General features: G+C 38.5%; 1 protein-coding gene across 1 annotated transcript in view; it reads right to left on the bottom strand.

Annotated features, from left to right (window-relative positions):
* Nucleotides 1-2,715: 2,715 nt before the first annotated feature.
* Nucleotides 2,716-16,772, bottom strand: part of SLC49A4 (solute carrier family 49 member 4) — a 59,137-nt gene continuing 45,080 nt past the window's right edge. The window contains exons 8-9 of the mRNA XM_068687497.1: nucleotides 8,133-8,315; nucleotides 2,716-4,743 (exon numbers count right to left, since the gene is read on the bottom strand). Of these exons, the coding sequence (XP_068543598.1) occupies nucleotides 4,628-4,743; nucleotides 8,133-8,315 (299 nt within the window). The 3' untranslated portion in view covers nucleotides 2,716-4,627. The remainder of the gene's footprint in view (nucleotides 4,744-8,132; nucleotides 8,316-16,772) is intronic.

The following is a 16,772-nucleotide window of genomic DNA, read 5'->3' as shown; positions in this document are numbered from 1 at the left end:
AGCACTGGGAGCAGTGACACCAGACATGAAATCAATACCGAACACAACATACACGTGTAGCAGTTGTCTTGCCAAATTATTACCATAATCCATAATTGTAATCTTGGGAAAAAAAATAAGTCTAATGGAACTAAAAAGTCCCACCTGGAATGCCTTTGTCACAGACACTAATTAACATTTGAAAGTGACCTAACATAAGAAATGAGGATTAACGATTAAAAATCTGCTGTCAGAGCATTACAGGACAGCTAAATTCTCTGTGCAAACTGTATAATCCCCATTCATATTTCCGTGAGCCCCCACATTTAACAGCACTTCCCTTTCTAGTAACAGCCAATATACAAATGTCAATCAAGACAGTTTAATTATATTAGTGCAAGGCTATGCATTCACTTGCTAAGTTTACTGTAGAATAGACCATAAATTAACATCTCCATCACCACAAAACTTCAAGTTTTCTATGGATTTGATAACTCACCACAGGATCTCAGTGTTGAAATGCCCTCCAGAAACTCCTAGTCTGTCAGCCTGTCCCCCCAGAGCTACAGCTGCAAACAGAGAGGCTGCCCAGGATTTTTTAAGCCACTTGAAGATGAAAGACATCTTGTTCATATGCATTTTGGATCTCTCAGATGGTTTGAACACCTCAGCAATGCTGCGAACCTGCAGCCACAGCAAGCATGGTCCATATCAGTTGGGGCTGTCTAGGTGTAGGAGCCGAGTCTGTGAGTTTCAGGCATGTGAGTAGCTGCTTTGCAACAGACTGCTCATACACATGTAAAAGCCTTCGGGTCTGTACCTTCCTCCAGCCTGCATGATTTTCTGAAAATCACTATTTTTATATATATATTAAATAGATAGGACCCATCTCTCTAAAATCGACTTGAGAACCTGGGAGCTTTTTGCCACAGCACCTGCACTGCCACCAACACAGGGAACAGAAGGCCACTCGGCAAAGCAAAGCAATCAAAAGGAAATTAAGGGGTAAAAACAGGGAAGAGACAGTAAATAGTGCCTTAAGTAGAGCCAACTTCTAAACCTGAGCTTCCTCATTAGCAGCATGAAGGCTAGCGCAGCTCCAGAGCTAGCAAGAAAAGCCAGCAGAACTGGAAGATGAATTTGGAGTTATTAGTGAGCCAAGCAGAAATCTGAAAGGCAGCCCAGTGTATAACTACTTGAACTGAAGGTCTATTAAAGAGAGGGGAGCGACTACAGTGCATCCTCCCTAGCATTTTCAGTATAAAACATAGCAGATCAAGGGGTTCTGCACTGCAGGAAAAAAATTGCTCTCCTGGGCCATGAACTTAAGGGCCACGAAGAGAAATAAATATTATAACTTCTCAGAGCACCTTCCTCTGTTTGCAAGTCAGAGGTGAAGCAGCAGCCAATTTCAGCTATTCTGTGACAGTGCTAGACAACATCTCATTTAGAGAAAAACTCAAACGAATCCTGCTGTTACTCATTCACAAGTTCTCTCTAGAACTATCACTAATTGATACCATTTACCCACGGCAGATCCCAACAAGGATGTACCTATCTGATAACACTTATCCAAGAAATATTCCCAAAGCTTCATTTGGATTACTGACATGAAATGTACTGCTTCTCCAGAGAGGGAGGATGCTGACGATCACAAATGAGAACAAGTTACAAGAGATCTCAGCAAGTACATTTGCAATCCCTGTGTCCTGTCCCAAGCCAGACTTGGGAATCTAATAAAGACCTAAAGATTGTGTGCCCGGAATGCAGCAGTGTCCTCAGCAACTTCAAGTAATTTGGGAGCAATCCTTCGGTTTTCACTCAGGAAGATTTCCATCAGATTTGCTGGGAATTCTGGCTGAGGCTGGACTGCAGACTGGTGCCTGCAGTCATGGCACGGGTCTCCCTCCAGCAGCATCCTGTTGTACTGCTCGGCCCTGGATAACATTTCTGTTTCAATGCAGAGGTGGAGGTGCTGAGGGCTGTAATTAAGACCACACATTACAGTGCCCAAGACAGACACAGAAACTTCTATCAAAAGCATCTAAGGTTCAGGAGAGCAGCGAGCAATTCACAGCAAATCAGGAAAACACTCAACAAGGCTTAAAACAAGATGTTCAGTCTTCTCCCCTGACGGTACAGAGCGTCTAGATTTGGCAGCACTGACAAATATTTTGAATTGTTCACTGCTTTCTGAAACAGAGGAAGAATAGGTTATCGTCTGAACGCTGCCTCAGGTGCTCCTCCACCTTAAAATAGTCTGGACAGTGAAAGGATTAGAAATCTCTGTCACTCGGGACAGTGCCTGAACTGTGCAATTTTAATCCTAATATAGCTCCAGTAAATTGCAGAAGTAGAGCTCTGAAGAGCCATCCGAGCTTGCAATTCTGCCATGACAATGCAAGTGCAATCAAATTCTTGGCAAGCAATCCTAGTTTTTCAGAAAACAATAGGTAGCAACAGCTACTGGATACTGAAACTATTCCAGGCACTAAAACATAGTAAAAAAGGAGTTGGACAGTTAATACCATCCATCTGAAAGACGATGAAAGGATGATGCCGGTGGTTCTGAATGTGATAGTTAGATCGATTAAGTTATCTCTATGTAGGTTAGCTCCATTGTCTACAAAGAACATGTTTTGAGGAGGGAAAAAAAGATCATTTAGTCACTGATATAGGCAATGAGCTAAGTCAATCCTTACTACAGTAAATACATTTGAAAACATAAAAGCAAGCTGTTTCATGGCATCTGCTTTATTTTGCTGCACAAATACACTCCTGAGCTGAAGGTATTAGTGGCATGTTCTGTCTGAAAAATGAGAAGACAATGAATGAATACATGTCGGAAAGGTAGCACTCAGATCAGGTTTTATTTGAGTGAGTTTACAGTGTCTGTATCACTCAAGAGTGGCAGAGGAGAGCCCCACGTAGGAGCAAAGGGCGTTTGATTCAAACTTATGTCGACGAAGAACTCTGCACACCAACCTCCTCTAACATGTGCACGCGCTCCGTATTATAAAATAGCTACGGTAGGAAATCATTCACCCCAGGAAAAAAAATAAACCATGTCACAGACAGCCGACGTATGCATTTTTGTTCATGGCAGTGACTGGTTTAGTTACAAACAGTGGCATACCACCACCATCCAGAGACATAATTATTTAAAATAAACCTATGTAAACACATACCCTCATATAACTTATATATATATTAGATATATATAAGCTTTATTTGTGTATACATAGATATAAATATGCACGCACACACACACACACAACACAAAGCATAGAACACACACATGGGGAATACTGTAAATGATGCTGAACTGAAATCTAAGCAGATAATTAGGAAATTATTAGCAGGTTTAAAATTGAGTTAAAAAACTATTCAAAGTGTCTTCAATATTTATGTTCAAGTAAGGGCCAGAACGACCACAAATTACTACTGATAAAAAGAGCTGGCATTATATTTCCCGTATTATGCCAAAACTCATGAGTTGTTTTTCATTGTCAAACTCATTGTCATTTCGCCATCAGGGCACCCCATCAAACTATAAACATTTTTTTTTTTAGGAAACTGTGATTTTTAAAAGAGTTAAAGTGAATTTTAAAGGGTTAAGAAACAGTATTGCTTAGGCACCCTCAATTGTAAACTAATCCTAAAAACCATGCACACCTTAGGGTATCAGAAGACAATGACCAGGACTTGAACATCCACACCAACAGTATTTATCGGCATGAACACAGGTTTTCACAGTAAATAGAAAACAAAAGGCAGTATTGGAGACGGGGGATGGAAAGGTGAGACAGCAGTAGCTTTTAGGAGAGCAACAAATACCAAGAGTGACTCTACAGTAAACTTCTGAGATACCGCAGATGCTATGCATTGAGGACATACAGAGCTGTGGCAGTATTTCAGAGGCAACTGCTGGTTGCAGTTGCAGCTACGTTTCAGTGGCACCTACGGCTACCGTTCTGCATCCATGTGCTCTAGGGTGATAAACAAACACCTCTAACAACATCGCAAGGACTGACTGGGATTTTTGTATGGCTAAAAACCCTGGTACCAGTGTCTTATATCAGAAATCACTTTATTCGAATGTAAATGTAGTGTACAGCACCAAATTATTTTAGCTTAACTGTTTAATGGACATTTGTTATAGAAGTGACTAGCAATTTAAAAGAGATTTATAAAAAAGGTTTTTTTTTCTTTCCTTTTGTAGAGATTATTCACTATACCTATTCTGATAGAAGACTTGAAGGTGACTGGTACCCCGGTGTGTACAACCTTGAGTTGCCACACACACATGCACACACACAGACTCATACATCTCACTGCTACATGAACAGCCTTTTAAATAGAGAACTCCAGTTCTGACACTGGTACCTGTACATCAGATATATTCTCTTTGTGCATTTCAGGCATCTTTATCATCACTCAAGTTCCATGTTTATCTGCCTGTAATTAATGCAAATTAAGGGGATCTTGAACATAAGAAACAACATGTCCCTCACCCTCTCTAATAAAGCCATAATTAAGTCTTGTAATTTCTTTGTTTTTCCTCTGGTCAGCTGTGCAAATCCAGGAAGATGTGCAGACTGCAAAATCAACTTTCAGTCTCTTCCAACCAGTCAGCAGTCCTGCACTATCAGACAGAGACAACGACGTCGAGGTAGAGTCTGTCGTAGGATTCTCGGAAGCACAGGATGAGGAGCAGGCCGAGCAGACACGATCCTGGGAGGCACCAGTTGAACCAGGAAAACTCTGTAAAGCAGAAGACAGACTCGATCTCAGAGTTATCCAACATGTTCCATGTTTAAACATCTAAACATCTATCTAAACTTGTAATACTTCAAGCCAGAAACACGGCTGGTGGGTTTGAAGGAAGTTGCTGTCTTCTCAACAAAAACTTGCCAACTCTGCAATCAATAGATGGTTAACATGGTCCAAGAGACTCCTCCACAAACGACTTCTATATATATATAAAACCAATGCCTCCAGCTAACGTTAATGCTTCTTATTCAACCTGTCAATGGAGAATGGGGGGGGAAAAATCTATCCTTGCTAATGGAGAATAAACCACTTCTGAACACTCTACTCATTAGTTCTTTGATTTCTATGGATTGAAAACTAAAACAAATTAAAAGCATAAGAAGCAGCAGGGTTTGATTTTGAATCAAACCTGCTACATGGTCTGAGGAGGGAAAACTAATTCCTCTGACAAACCTTGTGAGCAGTGCAATCAATGCAATTTAAAACTAGTTGCATGAACAGCTCCTCAGAAGACTCTTTTTAGCTGTTAGACAAAACGCACTGCTTTTAAAAGCATATGTTCCACGTTCAAGAAATCCTATATTCTGATATTTGACTACAATTAAGCAGTTTCATTCAAAAACAAGTGCACCACAACCCTTTTTTTCCTTTTAATTCTGTTAATTTAATGAAGCATTACTTTTACTGGAAACTGTTTTGTTTCATTTAAAAATGTATGTTCTTATTGTTCTTTTATTATTATTGTTTTATTTATTTTACATAAACTAAATTCTCCCTCATGGTCTGGATAAATCATAATTAAGACCTCAGCACCATTACTTTCAGAAATCTAAAATTTATATTGCTAATAGAGAAAGCAAAATTTATACTACACAATGCAAAGGATAAGAGTCAGAAAACCTGAGAAACCAACCCCCCAAAACCAGCAGCCTTCGGCAACACCCTCTCCCTAAAAGCTTACAGATTTGGTTAGGCAGTAATCTTGTTAATAAAATGTTAATTTTTTCCTAGGCTTGGAGAAGACTACATTGTTCATGGGCAAATGCTTTGCTGTTTTCTATATGAAGTGATACCCTTGCTTAATTGGACTAAACATATTTTAACCCATATATCCTAAACGATTACATTTTCCTTTTGAACCCTTTACATGTTTTGTGGCCCCAAATTTGGAGATTCATGCTAACATATTGATCACACAAAGCTAAAGGGCGATTTGGTTTTGGTTTTTATTTGGAACTCCCTGTAGGAAGCCACATCCAGAGATTGAGGCTTTTCATCTCAAAACACAGCAATAGAAAATATGCTGAGGTTTCTGAAAGGTTTTCATTTCCCCTTCTTAACAGGGTCAGCTGGACCAAAATCTTCAATGCACTCTAAAGTTTCCAGGGCTTGGTTCTTTTGCAGCCGTTGCAATATCAAAGTATGAGAAGAAGGAGAAATAGAATTACAACTACTGAAAGATTGTTTGGCTTAAGAAGCAAGAGCGAGGGAACAAGATAAACTTGACTGAGTTCTGATTTACTCAAACTTCTTAGATGCCATTAGAAGATGCATTTTAATCAGAGGGAAGACAAGTATTTAAGATCGTTATCTAAATTCTAAAGGATTTTTCTTTTATCAAAGGAGCAATAGCATCCACTGGCATTGATCGCCTCTAGCGACCACATAACATTTGTAGTTTTGATCATTTCTGTTACTTCATCACTGAGAATGGATCATCCTGAGCACAAACAGATGTTCCTCCTCCTTTGCAGAAATAGGGAAAAGATTCCAAGTGTATGGGTATACTAATTTCAGGTTTACCCTTACCTGTATTTACTGATACGTGCTGGGGAAAGCTTTACTCGAGGAAAAAAATGGCCCCAAATACCCTATGTATTAGGGAATAAATTCACTTTACCATAATTGTTTAGTCAGAGGGAAGTTAAGACTATGAAAACAGTAAGATGCATTGCATCCCAATCCTCAATTATTAAGCAGTTCAGAACACTGGACTGAAAAATGATGAAGATATCCTCGGAGTATTCTATATAATCTTTTCAGCTCAGGCAGAAATGTTGGAAATAACAGTATATGGGAAAGGAGTTCACATGAATTAATATTAAGCATAGAAACATTATTTAAAAAGTCAGGACTAAACATCAAACCACCAGAGGCTGGTCTGGATAAATTCAGTTTTTTGTTGTTGTTGTTTTTCTCCCACAACAATGCATTTTGATGGAACCTTGAAAAAAAGAACAACAAACAAAAACCCATTCTCTCTCTTTTGTGTTCACAGAACATAACTAAGAATGTTATTGTTAACCTGCTTACAGTTCCTTGACAGAACGATGCACACACCACTTTGAAAAGTTTCCCCACACTGTAACCTTCATAATTTCAAGCACAATTCATTCTGAAATTTGTCGGTGTCCTCTGGGTTATAAAACAAACCATCTTAAGTGCTAAATGCTTTGATATAGAAGTTTTCAATTTTTAATCCTTCCAGAGTAAAAAAATAAAACACTGTTTTGCAAATCTTCTGCTGTGAAACAGACATTTATCATGACAACAAAATATAAACCAAAAATCTACATCTTCAAAAACTGCTACTAAGGACCACTTCCACTTTAAAGAAAGACTGCTTCTTGTTTTGCAGCTTGGAACCATGCACAGAATCATGCAGGATGGAAAAGACCTGTAAGGTAATGAAGTCCAACCATGCACCCAGCACTACAAGTCCACTGCTATCCCACCCTAAGCACCATGTCCACGCATCTCTTAAACACCTCCACGAACAGCAACTCCACCACCTCCCTCAGCAGCCTGTCCCAACACCTAAACAACCTCTGAAAAGAAATTCTTCCTGACACCCAACCTAAACCTCCCCTGGTGCAGCTTGAGGCCTATCACTCGTCACCTGAGAAGAGACCAAGTTTTCTCTCTGCAACCTCCTGTCAGGTGGTTATAGAGAGTGATGAGGTCTCCCCTCAGCCTCCTCTTAAATAGCAAGTTCCAAGTATGAGTTCTGAGGAAGCTAAATACTACTCGAGAGTAAAAAAAATTAACCATTGTAAGATAGATATTTATCTATATTTCTCTAAAATTTATAAAATTCTAAATAGTTATAAAAATATGATGATTGTGTATCTTGATGGTTTCTGGCTACAATAAATTCTAAGTGGTACATGACTACATATATCTTGCATGAAAGCTTTTTTCTTTTTAATTATAAAGCCTGTAGAACAAAGTTACTCTTAAGTACTACAAAGGGGATTAGTGCGTTTGGTTATTAACAGAAATCGTATGTGCAAATCCTCCCCTTATTGACAAGGCTACGCATTCATGAAGAATTATATCATCAAAGTAGCTTGTATTTCTTTCCTGTTAGTATTTCTTACCTGTGTGGTAAAATGTGAGGAAAAACAAGAGCACTCCCATAAACACATTACTCAGAAAGGTGACAACTCCACAGGTAATTCCTTCTGGAACGGGGTAGACCGTTTCCACAAAGAGCTCGAAGAATATTGGTACGCTGCTGTTGAGAAATATACCCAACAAAATGCAGGATGTGTACAGTGTAGCTGTAAGAGAAACACAAACAGTTGTTAATTTCACACTGGCATTATTTGCCCATATTCGGAGCTCCCACGAACACTAATATTTGATCAACAGAAAAATGCATAAACTTATTTGTATCCTCTGTTTATCAGAAAGTAATTAACATACCACTAGTTTCAGGCAGAAAGGAAGCATTGATTTAAAATAAATACATCAGAATAACAGTTTTTTTTTTAATTTATTTTTTAAACTGAACCTGCGAAGACAAATTCTGTGATGTGGAATTCAATTGTAGAAGCAAACAGAACAGTATTATGAATGCAAACCATCAGCTACAGTTTGATTTCTCTCTGAAACAAACAGTAACTGTTGTCCTATACACAATTAGAGAGGGGAGCAATTAATGCTTTGAATTGGAAATGGACGTGGATTAACCTTTTGGCTTAGCTCTAAAGGTTAGAACTAATTTTGCTTCCATTTCACAAATAAATACTAATGATCTACCAGATATCAAGACATTAGTATTCATCGTGGCCTGAGAGGCAACATGTTGAATCTCTTTTGGCTTCAATAGGAAATGAAGGGCACCCAGTGCCCGGAAGGAATGGGACATGTTTGATAATGCAAATTTTTCCACCAGCGTGTAACATTTGTCTTGAACAAATAATAGAAGATTACAAATGTTTCTTCAGTGCCCTTCAATATTTTGCTCTATGATTTCTGACACTGCCAAAGACTTCACAGTGCTTAATATCTTAGAGTCTTAATATGCCTACATTATCTACTATTAGATCTATTGCTGAAAAAGAAAGAAAACCTCAAAAGAATTTAGTACTTTTTAGCGCAGACTTATTTACATTTCTAAGTGCTGTCTTGGGAAGAAGACGACTTCCTGACCTGCAGCCTCTATAATCTGAGGTTACCAGTCAAGAAAACAAAACATAAAGAAGCAATTGAAAGGCTTGGAGTGCGGACAAGTCTGGAAGAATTTCTGAAGTTTCCATCAAAGTGACAAGAAAGAATTTTTTTTCAGAAGCAAAAGCATTATTAAGTCACAGGAAAACTATTTATAACATCTCACTACATCGTGATGCAAAATTCTTAGACAATTTTTGTCACAAGGACATACATGTTCATATAAAAAAGAAATTGTTTTTTCAGTTTTATTTGCTTTCTTCTGTCTTATGAAGGGGAGAACTGAAAAAATTCTGCTTCATCTTCTGTTAAGCACTGCTAAGCCTTTTAATTGAGAAATTATTAGGAAGCAGGAAACTTGAAAGAAGCTTAAAATTAAAAAAAAATAATAATCATTTGTTAAAACATGAATTATGGGAAAGAGACAAAAGCATTAAAAGATACAGCGGAAAGGGCTATCTATCAGATCCGTCATTTGATGTGGTTTGCTTCCAAGGCACAGAGACAGAGGATTTAACTGGACAAGAAAACAAGGGCAGGAGACTCAGACAGAAAGCTGATATATATGGCATAACTTCAAGAGGGACAGCTGGCTGCTCTTCCTCCATTCCCTTCCTCTCCCCAAAACATACCAGAATGCTTTGAGTTGTCTAAAATAAAAAAGGAAAGAGCCAAGGTAACTTTTTACTTTTCAAATTCTTTTCTTTTTCTTTTTTTAACTGCAGAGTTAAAAGTCAAATATATTAATGCAAGGTATGTTCCAACAGTTTGCAGAGAGCAAGGAAAAAAAAATGTTAAAGAAAGAAAAACAATAACAAAAAACACAGCCAACTTTATGAGGAAGTTCTTCCTGATGGGCTTTTCTAGGTTAAACTGAATAACTGATTTTTCTAGCTACAAGTTCCTTCGATTTTTGCTGGAAGTCCTCAGTATTTAAAATTTCATAAACTTCTCTTTGAACCCGGGCTTACCTCAAACACAGCACATTGCTCTATCTCGCTGTAACTGCTTTCAGATGTACCCAGCAAATGTGAACATTGCATTCAGCTACGTGAGATCTGTGTCAGCTTGAGAAACCAACACATAAATGAAATGCAAGAACCTCTGAAGGCAAACATCTGCCCCTCATTACCCTCAATTACAGATAGCCATAGGTAAATGTGGAATTCTGTATTAGAAACCTCAAACACTGGAAAACGGCGGAAATAGTCATGAAGCTGCTCACAGAGAACAAGCACCAGCAAAAGTGGCACTCCTTACACATTGCAGTGGAGGCAAAATCCCTACGTCACGACTGAAAGCTCCATAAGATGACCAGTCTGTAAGCAAGCAGACACAGTAACTGTACTTTAGGAACTGCATCCTTACATTTCCTAATCACTTCAGCCTCCTTTGGCCATACAAGGACACCCACCAGCACACAACACACACTTCCACACTCCCAGGACCAATGCAGCTTTAGCATTTCCTTTTATTTTCCCCCAAATATTATCTGCCTCACGCACATACTGAAAATTGCCAGCTGAGTACCAATTACAAAGCCTCAAATGAGATCACAGATAATATAGGTAAATATATTAATAATATAAAAATAAGTAAAGAACAAGCTGTGTGTATACATGCACACACGTTTGGAAACCAGTAAGAGGAAATGTCAGTGCAGAATTATAGGTAGAATACAGCATCCAGTAGCTGCCAAGTATTAAGACCTAAAGGAAATGGCATCTTTTAACTGGTAAACCACAAAAAGCAGCTCTAAAAGTGAAAGATGACAGCCTAAGGGGTTCTCACTTAATGGGTACATATTGTAGTGATGGGAAAGTGTTTTCATTCCGTGTTTCTGTAAATCATTCGGGGTCCTTCTGAGTGCTATACAAATAAGCTTATTCCATTAACATGGTGATTAAGTCACAAATCCTAGGCCAACTAGACAGAAAGTCAAAGATAAGATATTTGGTTTCAGAAAAATAAGTTATAGGAAGAAGTCAAATAAATAAGGGTTCAAACGTAGTTTGGCTATTTATTTCATACACTAAGTAGCGCACCTTATTCCCACCTCAAGGGCACCAAGAATACCACCTATCTCACCTAAGGGAGAATACCACCTATTAATGGAGACCATTTCCTTTCTGTTACAGTGACCTTGCACCGAACGAACACAATTACCACGATTTTGTACTGTAGAAGAACAGCTGCTAAAGTTACAGTAAATGTTTTTTCAATTAAGACAATCTCAACAACCATCATTGGAAATTAATATAAGGATTTGAAAGTGCTGACAAGAACAACCAGAGAAAAAGATTATTTATCAAGAAGCTAATATTATGTCCTAAAGTCTAGCAAGGACAACAAGCTTGCACGTGTTTGGGTAGAAGCATGTGCTGGGGAAGTATGTCATGCTGCTAATGTGAAAAAGATTGTTTTTTCTTAGGGAAAGGAATTAACTGTCTATGAAGCTTTGTGGAAAGGTGTGCACCAGAGACAGTGACAGCTGTGGGCATCCATGAGTAAGTGAACTGGGCTGGGTTTCTTTAAACTACTTCGACTGATGTCACATCTTAAAGATCTGTATGTGAATTAAGCAGCTATTTCACCAAATGGCCACTGCAAAAGGAGCAGGAAATGCCAAACACCCATCCAAAGCACAGCTGCTTTAGAGAATTGGCCTGGAGCTGCCCTGGAAGGAGGCTCAAACTCCTTTTAGCCACATAATATTCCCGCTTGGGGTGTGATGCAGCTCATGCTATTTCCCCAGTGCCTATTTTCCTTCTCTTTGCCAGGAAGAAAGCAAGGAACTAAATGTGCCTTGATAACACCACCGTGGATGTTACCATTAGAAGTAAGGTGCTGATTTGGGACTGATGTTGCCAGAGTGGCTTAGCGCTAAAAGGAGAAAAAAAAAATAGGTTCCATCCTGGCTTCCCACCTGCTGCAGATCTTTAGCTCCAGGATGGCAAATAGATGCCTGTATCCCAAAACAGACCGTTTTCTTCAGGCTACCTGCTGTGACAAGAGCTTTGTACCAAAACCAAACAAACAAATTAGGAGTTAGAACAGGGAAGAGATTTAAATGACAGGGTACGCTTGTTTGTTCTCAGATGAGCTTCCAACACAGCAGACGGGGTCTCAAGCCTCTCTCAGACATTCAAACCAGCTCCCAGAGTTTCCCAGAATGTCCTGCAATGTGTTTACAAATTTCCTTTTAAATTACACCATCACTAATCTATAACTTCAAAGACAAATCCAAAACTACATGAAATTAATGGAAGGACTTCCACTAATCTAAGTGGTTCTTATCAGCCCATTGGCACATGCATCTTGGCTGATTTCTAACAGACACTATGAAATATTATTTCATTACAGAAGTATTTTGCAGATAAATTTCCTAGAGAAATGCAGATACTCCAGAGCAGTGTCGAGTGCAAGGAAGCGGCACAGCATCTGCTTCCAAAGTCCTTTGCCAGAAACAATTGAATACTGTACATTTCTTAATAGTTCTCTGACAAACTGAGACAGGACTCGTACAAATTCCATACAAACAAACAGAGAAGTAAATACCACTGAGTATGTTCTCGTGGGCACAGCATATAATTTAAAGTGAAGCCTACAGAGATCTAGAGCATTTTATTATTGCTGATTATAATAGCGTCCCAAATGCCACAATGAAAGGATAATGCCTTCTGCAGATGAATGCTTTGCGGACTTCCAGTATCTCCACGACTGAGCTAAACAATTCAAAATTAGTTCCTATCAAATTCCCTAAAGTCTGCTAAAGTGGAAACAAACTTCCCTATGACTTAATTCTTGCTACTGGCCAAGGTAAGAACAGTCACTGAAGAAGTCCCCCTCAATTTTTTCCATGAGAAATGGGACTGCCTCAAGGTACGACAGCAATTTTTACTATAATTCACTTATAGGAACAAAAAAACAGTAGAAGAAAGATGTCCCTGTACTGTGCATTTATAACATCAATACATTTCATTGCATAAATTTCCATCCCAGCATGTGCTGATCAAATTTTTATCTCATGAGATAGTTACAGAAGTAACCAAAAATCTGATCAAATTGGATTTGTTCTATATACTTCAAGGGAAAAACAAGTAGAACTTGCTTTGAAAGCAGAGTATTAAACTTTAGAGAACTTTAACAAAAAAATCACACAGAAAGTGATCCCCCAAGAAAAAAGGGGAGAAGAATATAACTAGAAATCATAATATTTGAGGCTTCCTCTTGATGGGTATTTACAGTGGCCAGATTTACAGATATTCATTCCTGAAACACTCTTCCCAAATTTGTACACTACCTCTAACACTGTTGTCTGTTGTTTTTTTTAATTGCTTTCAATTAAAACCCTTAGAAGAGTGCTCAAAGAAGACCAAAACTAATTGTGGTTTTACAGAAACAGAAGCCATTAGGAAGACAAAGATCATTATTCCAGTCTTATGAGTTGGAGCACAACAGGAGTGGAGTAATACAATTTGTCCACAGCCATAAACAGGTTAACGCTGAAGTTAGGAGAGAAAAAAAAACACTCCATGCTTTCAGGCCACCGTTTTTATCCTCTGAGGCAGCATGCTTTATACTTATTAAGCACATCTTGTTTATAGTACAGAAATTATACTCAAAGAATAAAACAATCAGTATTAAATAATTAGCATCCCTCTTTTTCGACACTGCGCTTTGTAGATGAGGGTGGGGAGACAGATGTGTTTATAATGTTCTATCTGGTGAACCTGAAAATAAAAGTTTAGACTGCTTAACCTAAATTTAGTCATCAGCTCGTGGAGTTGCCACAGTATTCTCAGTATCTGCCATGCAGCACTACTGAAGATTTTGTAAAGCAAAATTCTGCTGAATGTGCTCACATGAATATTAGCTCATAAATATTCTCGATATGCTAAGCTGAAAACATTCAATCTGAGCTGCAAGCAACTAGTGCTGCATATCAATTTTTGGAAAATGCTAGCATTTGTATCCAGAGATCCTACCAGCTATACAAAGTGGCAAGATACCGAAACTGGCGTTACAATGCGTTACACAATTATTTTGGGTCAAAGCATCCCATTGTACATAAATTCACATAATGAAGTTCAGTACAAAGCAAACTAACAATGGACTTGGCACAGAGAAACAGATCAGCAGCTGCATTGGGAATTCAATGGAGAAAACTATTTTAATGCTCAATGTCTATATAAAATTACCTTTGAAACTTGCTGGAAAAATGCAAATAATATACATTAAAATTAAAATTTCTTAAAAGAAAATTCAAGCTTGCTTAAAATGTAAACTGATTTCAGAACCTGGGGTTTTTAAGAGCTGTGATTAGCTGATGAGAGGTGTTCGAGACAGATGATACAGTAGCTATGACAGCACTATATCATTACTGCCTTGCTTTTTCCCCCTCCCACACTAGGGGTTATGGCTCATACATGACTCCAAATACACTTCCATAAAATCTTTTACAGATATATTAGGAAGTCAGCAAGTGCAAGAAAACTTGTCTCACTGTGGCAGGAGGAAAACCCAAGCATATTATGGTAATGCAGAGCAATGCATGCATGACACAATACAAACAATGCTAAACAGTATCATTTAAAGAAAACACAATGCAGTCATTGATTTTTAATATCTGCATTAAAGGTCTCCATTCTAAGTAATTACATTTTGAAGGAGATATCTTTAGATGACGTTGTGCCTATTTACAAGGAATTAGGAGAGTATTACACAATGGAAGTGCAGGAAAAAACATTTTGCTGTGACCATTTTCTCAAATACAATTCTTCCTCCACTACTTAAACGAGACACTGCTACAACTGCTACAAAATACAGTGATTAAAAGCGGTTTTGTTTGTTTGTTTAAAAAAAGGTCTTTAGAGATTTTCTTCTCCTTCCTTTATGATGAATAATTGCCCGAACTCTTGTCGTCTTAGCATTCCAAAAGCATGCCTGTATGCAAACGTACCCATGTGAGTGCTTAGTCTGGTGACCGGATGAGACAGGTAGAGGGTTTTCAGAAGAGGGGAACAAGCAAGTATACCACAAGATATCCATATAGTAAAGAAAAAGGCCATTTTTGGACCTCAGGAAACCACTGGCAAGGTCTACCTATTAATGCAAACGTTATTTGTGGATCGGTCAGGTATCAGCTGAGATGAAGGGGATGATGATCTCTAACCTGACTTCATCTCTAGGGTGAAGCTTTTCTGAATGCCTGGACCAGCACAACAACCTGCACAAGATGTCTTGCTTCTTCATCAAAATCACTGTCCTGTTGTATGGAAGAATGGAAGAGCTCCCACCAGGTCATGGGGTTACTTCAGGAGTTTCTAGACACTGCTGAATGTGTCAGTGCTTGTCAGCTTTTGCCCCACAAAACCACATGTTCAGAAGTAGCCCACTGGAGGCAGAACAAGAGAAGAAGGGGTAAACCAACCCCTCAGGAAATGGGAGCTAGCATGATTGGAAGGGAAAATATCCTTACAAGATCAAAGGTATACATATCCACACAAGTTTCCACGAGGGTCAGTTTTGAACATTGTTTGCTCTGCCTCAGTATTTGAATGTGTGGATCAAAATCCACCCCTTGCTGAGCAGCACTGCCAGCCCTAACACTTGTGCTCAACTTTTTGGCTACATCAAATCCTGTTGTCTTCAGTAACATAACAAACCCTGCTTTGCAGCAGGTGTTCAAGAGTGCCTGCAAAGTAGCTCTAGGATACAAAGCATTATATAGATGTTTACTACTAATGCTACAAAGCAAGCAAATAAAAAAAAGCAAATGACTACACATACAAAAAAAAAAAAAAAAAAACAGCAAAGAAGAACACACCACAATGATGGCTGCTTTAGCTCTGCCCATCTCCTAACCATACAAAAACACCCAGAGGACAACTACCTAGAGGTCCACCATCAGGTCTGCTGAGTACCAAGAGCGACATCTAACTGAACTAGCTGTGTCAAACCACTTCACAAAGCCACTAACCAACGGCCTGCATTTGACCTCCTGTATTTTGGCTGATATATTCTACATCCCAAACTTTTAATTAAAAGAAGAAAAAAAGAAAGAAGCTCATCAAAATCAATTCAAACGTACCATTTCTCCCAATTACTGTGGAATGCACAGGTCATCATCATATTGCATCATTATGTCGAGGAATAATCTAGCATGAAGTCCCATAAATTAGCTTAAATAGCTTGTGTGTTTTCATCCATAACAGCGTATTTCATAGAGATATACCACTGCTTTTCTGTGTACAAGGATCTAAATTAAACAGGCGCATTGCATTTATTTTATATGAACTTTAAATGAGAAAAGGCTGATATGGAACCTCCCCAACCTACCTACGAAGTTTAAATATTATGACACAGGAGAAAAAGGAAATCTTATTCAGTAGCTATACATCAGGCCTTGAGTCCCCATGCCTGATGCCTTGATTGACTCCCCCTCCCTTACCCCAAGAGGAACACACAGTATTGATGGCATTTCTATTCAAAACAACCCTGTGTTTTATAGGAAAGCTTTCAACATTTACAGTTACATATAGAGCACAGACAGAAAACTCTAA

This window comes from Anas acuta, chromosome 6 (assembly GCF_963932015.1).
Source record: "Anas acuta chromosome 6, bAnaAcu1.1, whole genome shotgun sequence".
Classification (NCBI taxonomy): domain Eukaryota; kingdom Metazoa; phylum Chordata; class Aves; order Anseriformes; family Anatidae; genus Anas; species Anas acuta.
The sequence above is the reverse complement of the archived record's forward strand: the minus strand, read 5'-3'. Positions and strand labels throughout refer to the sequence as shown.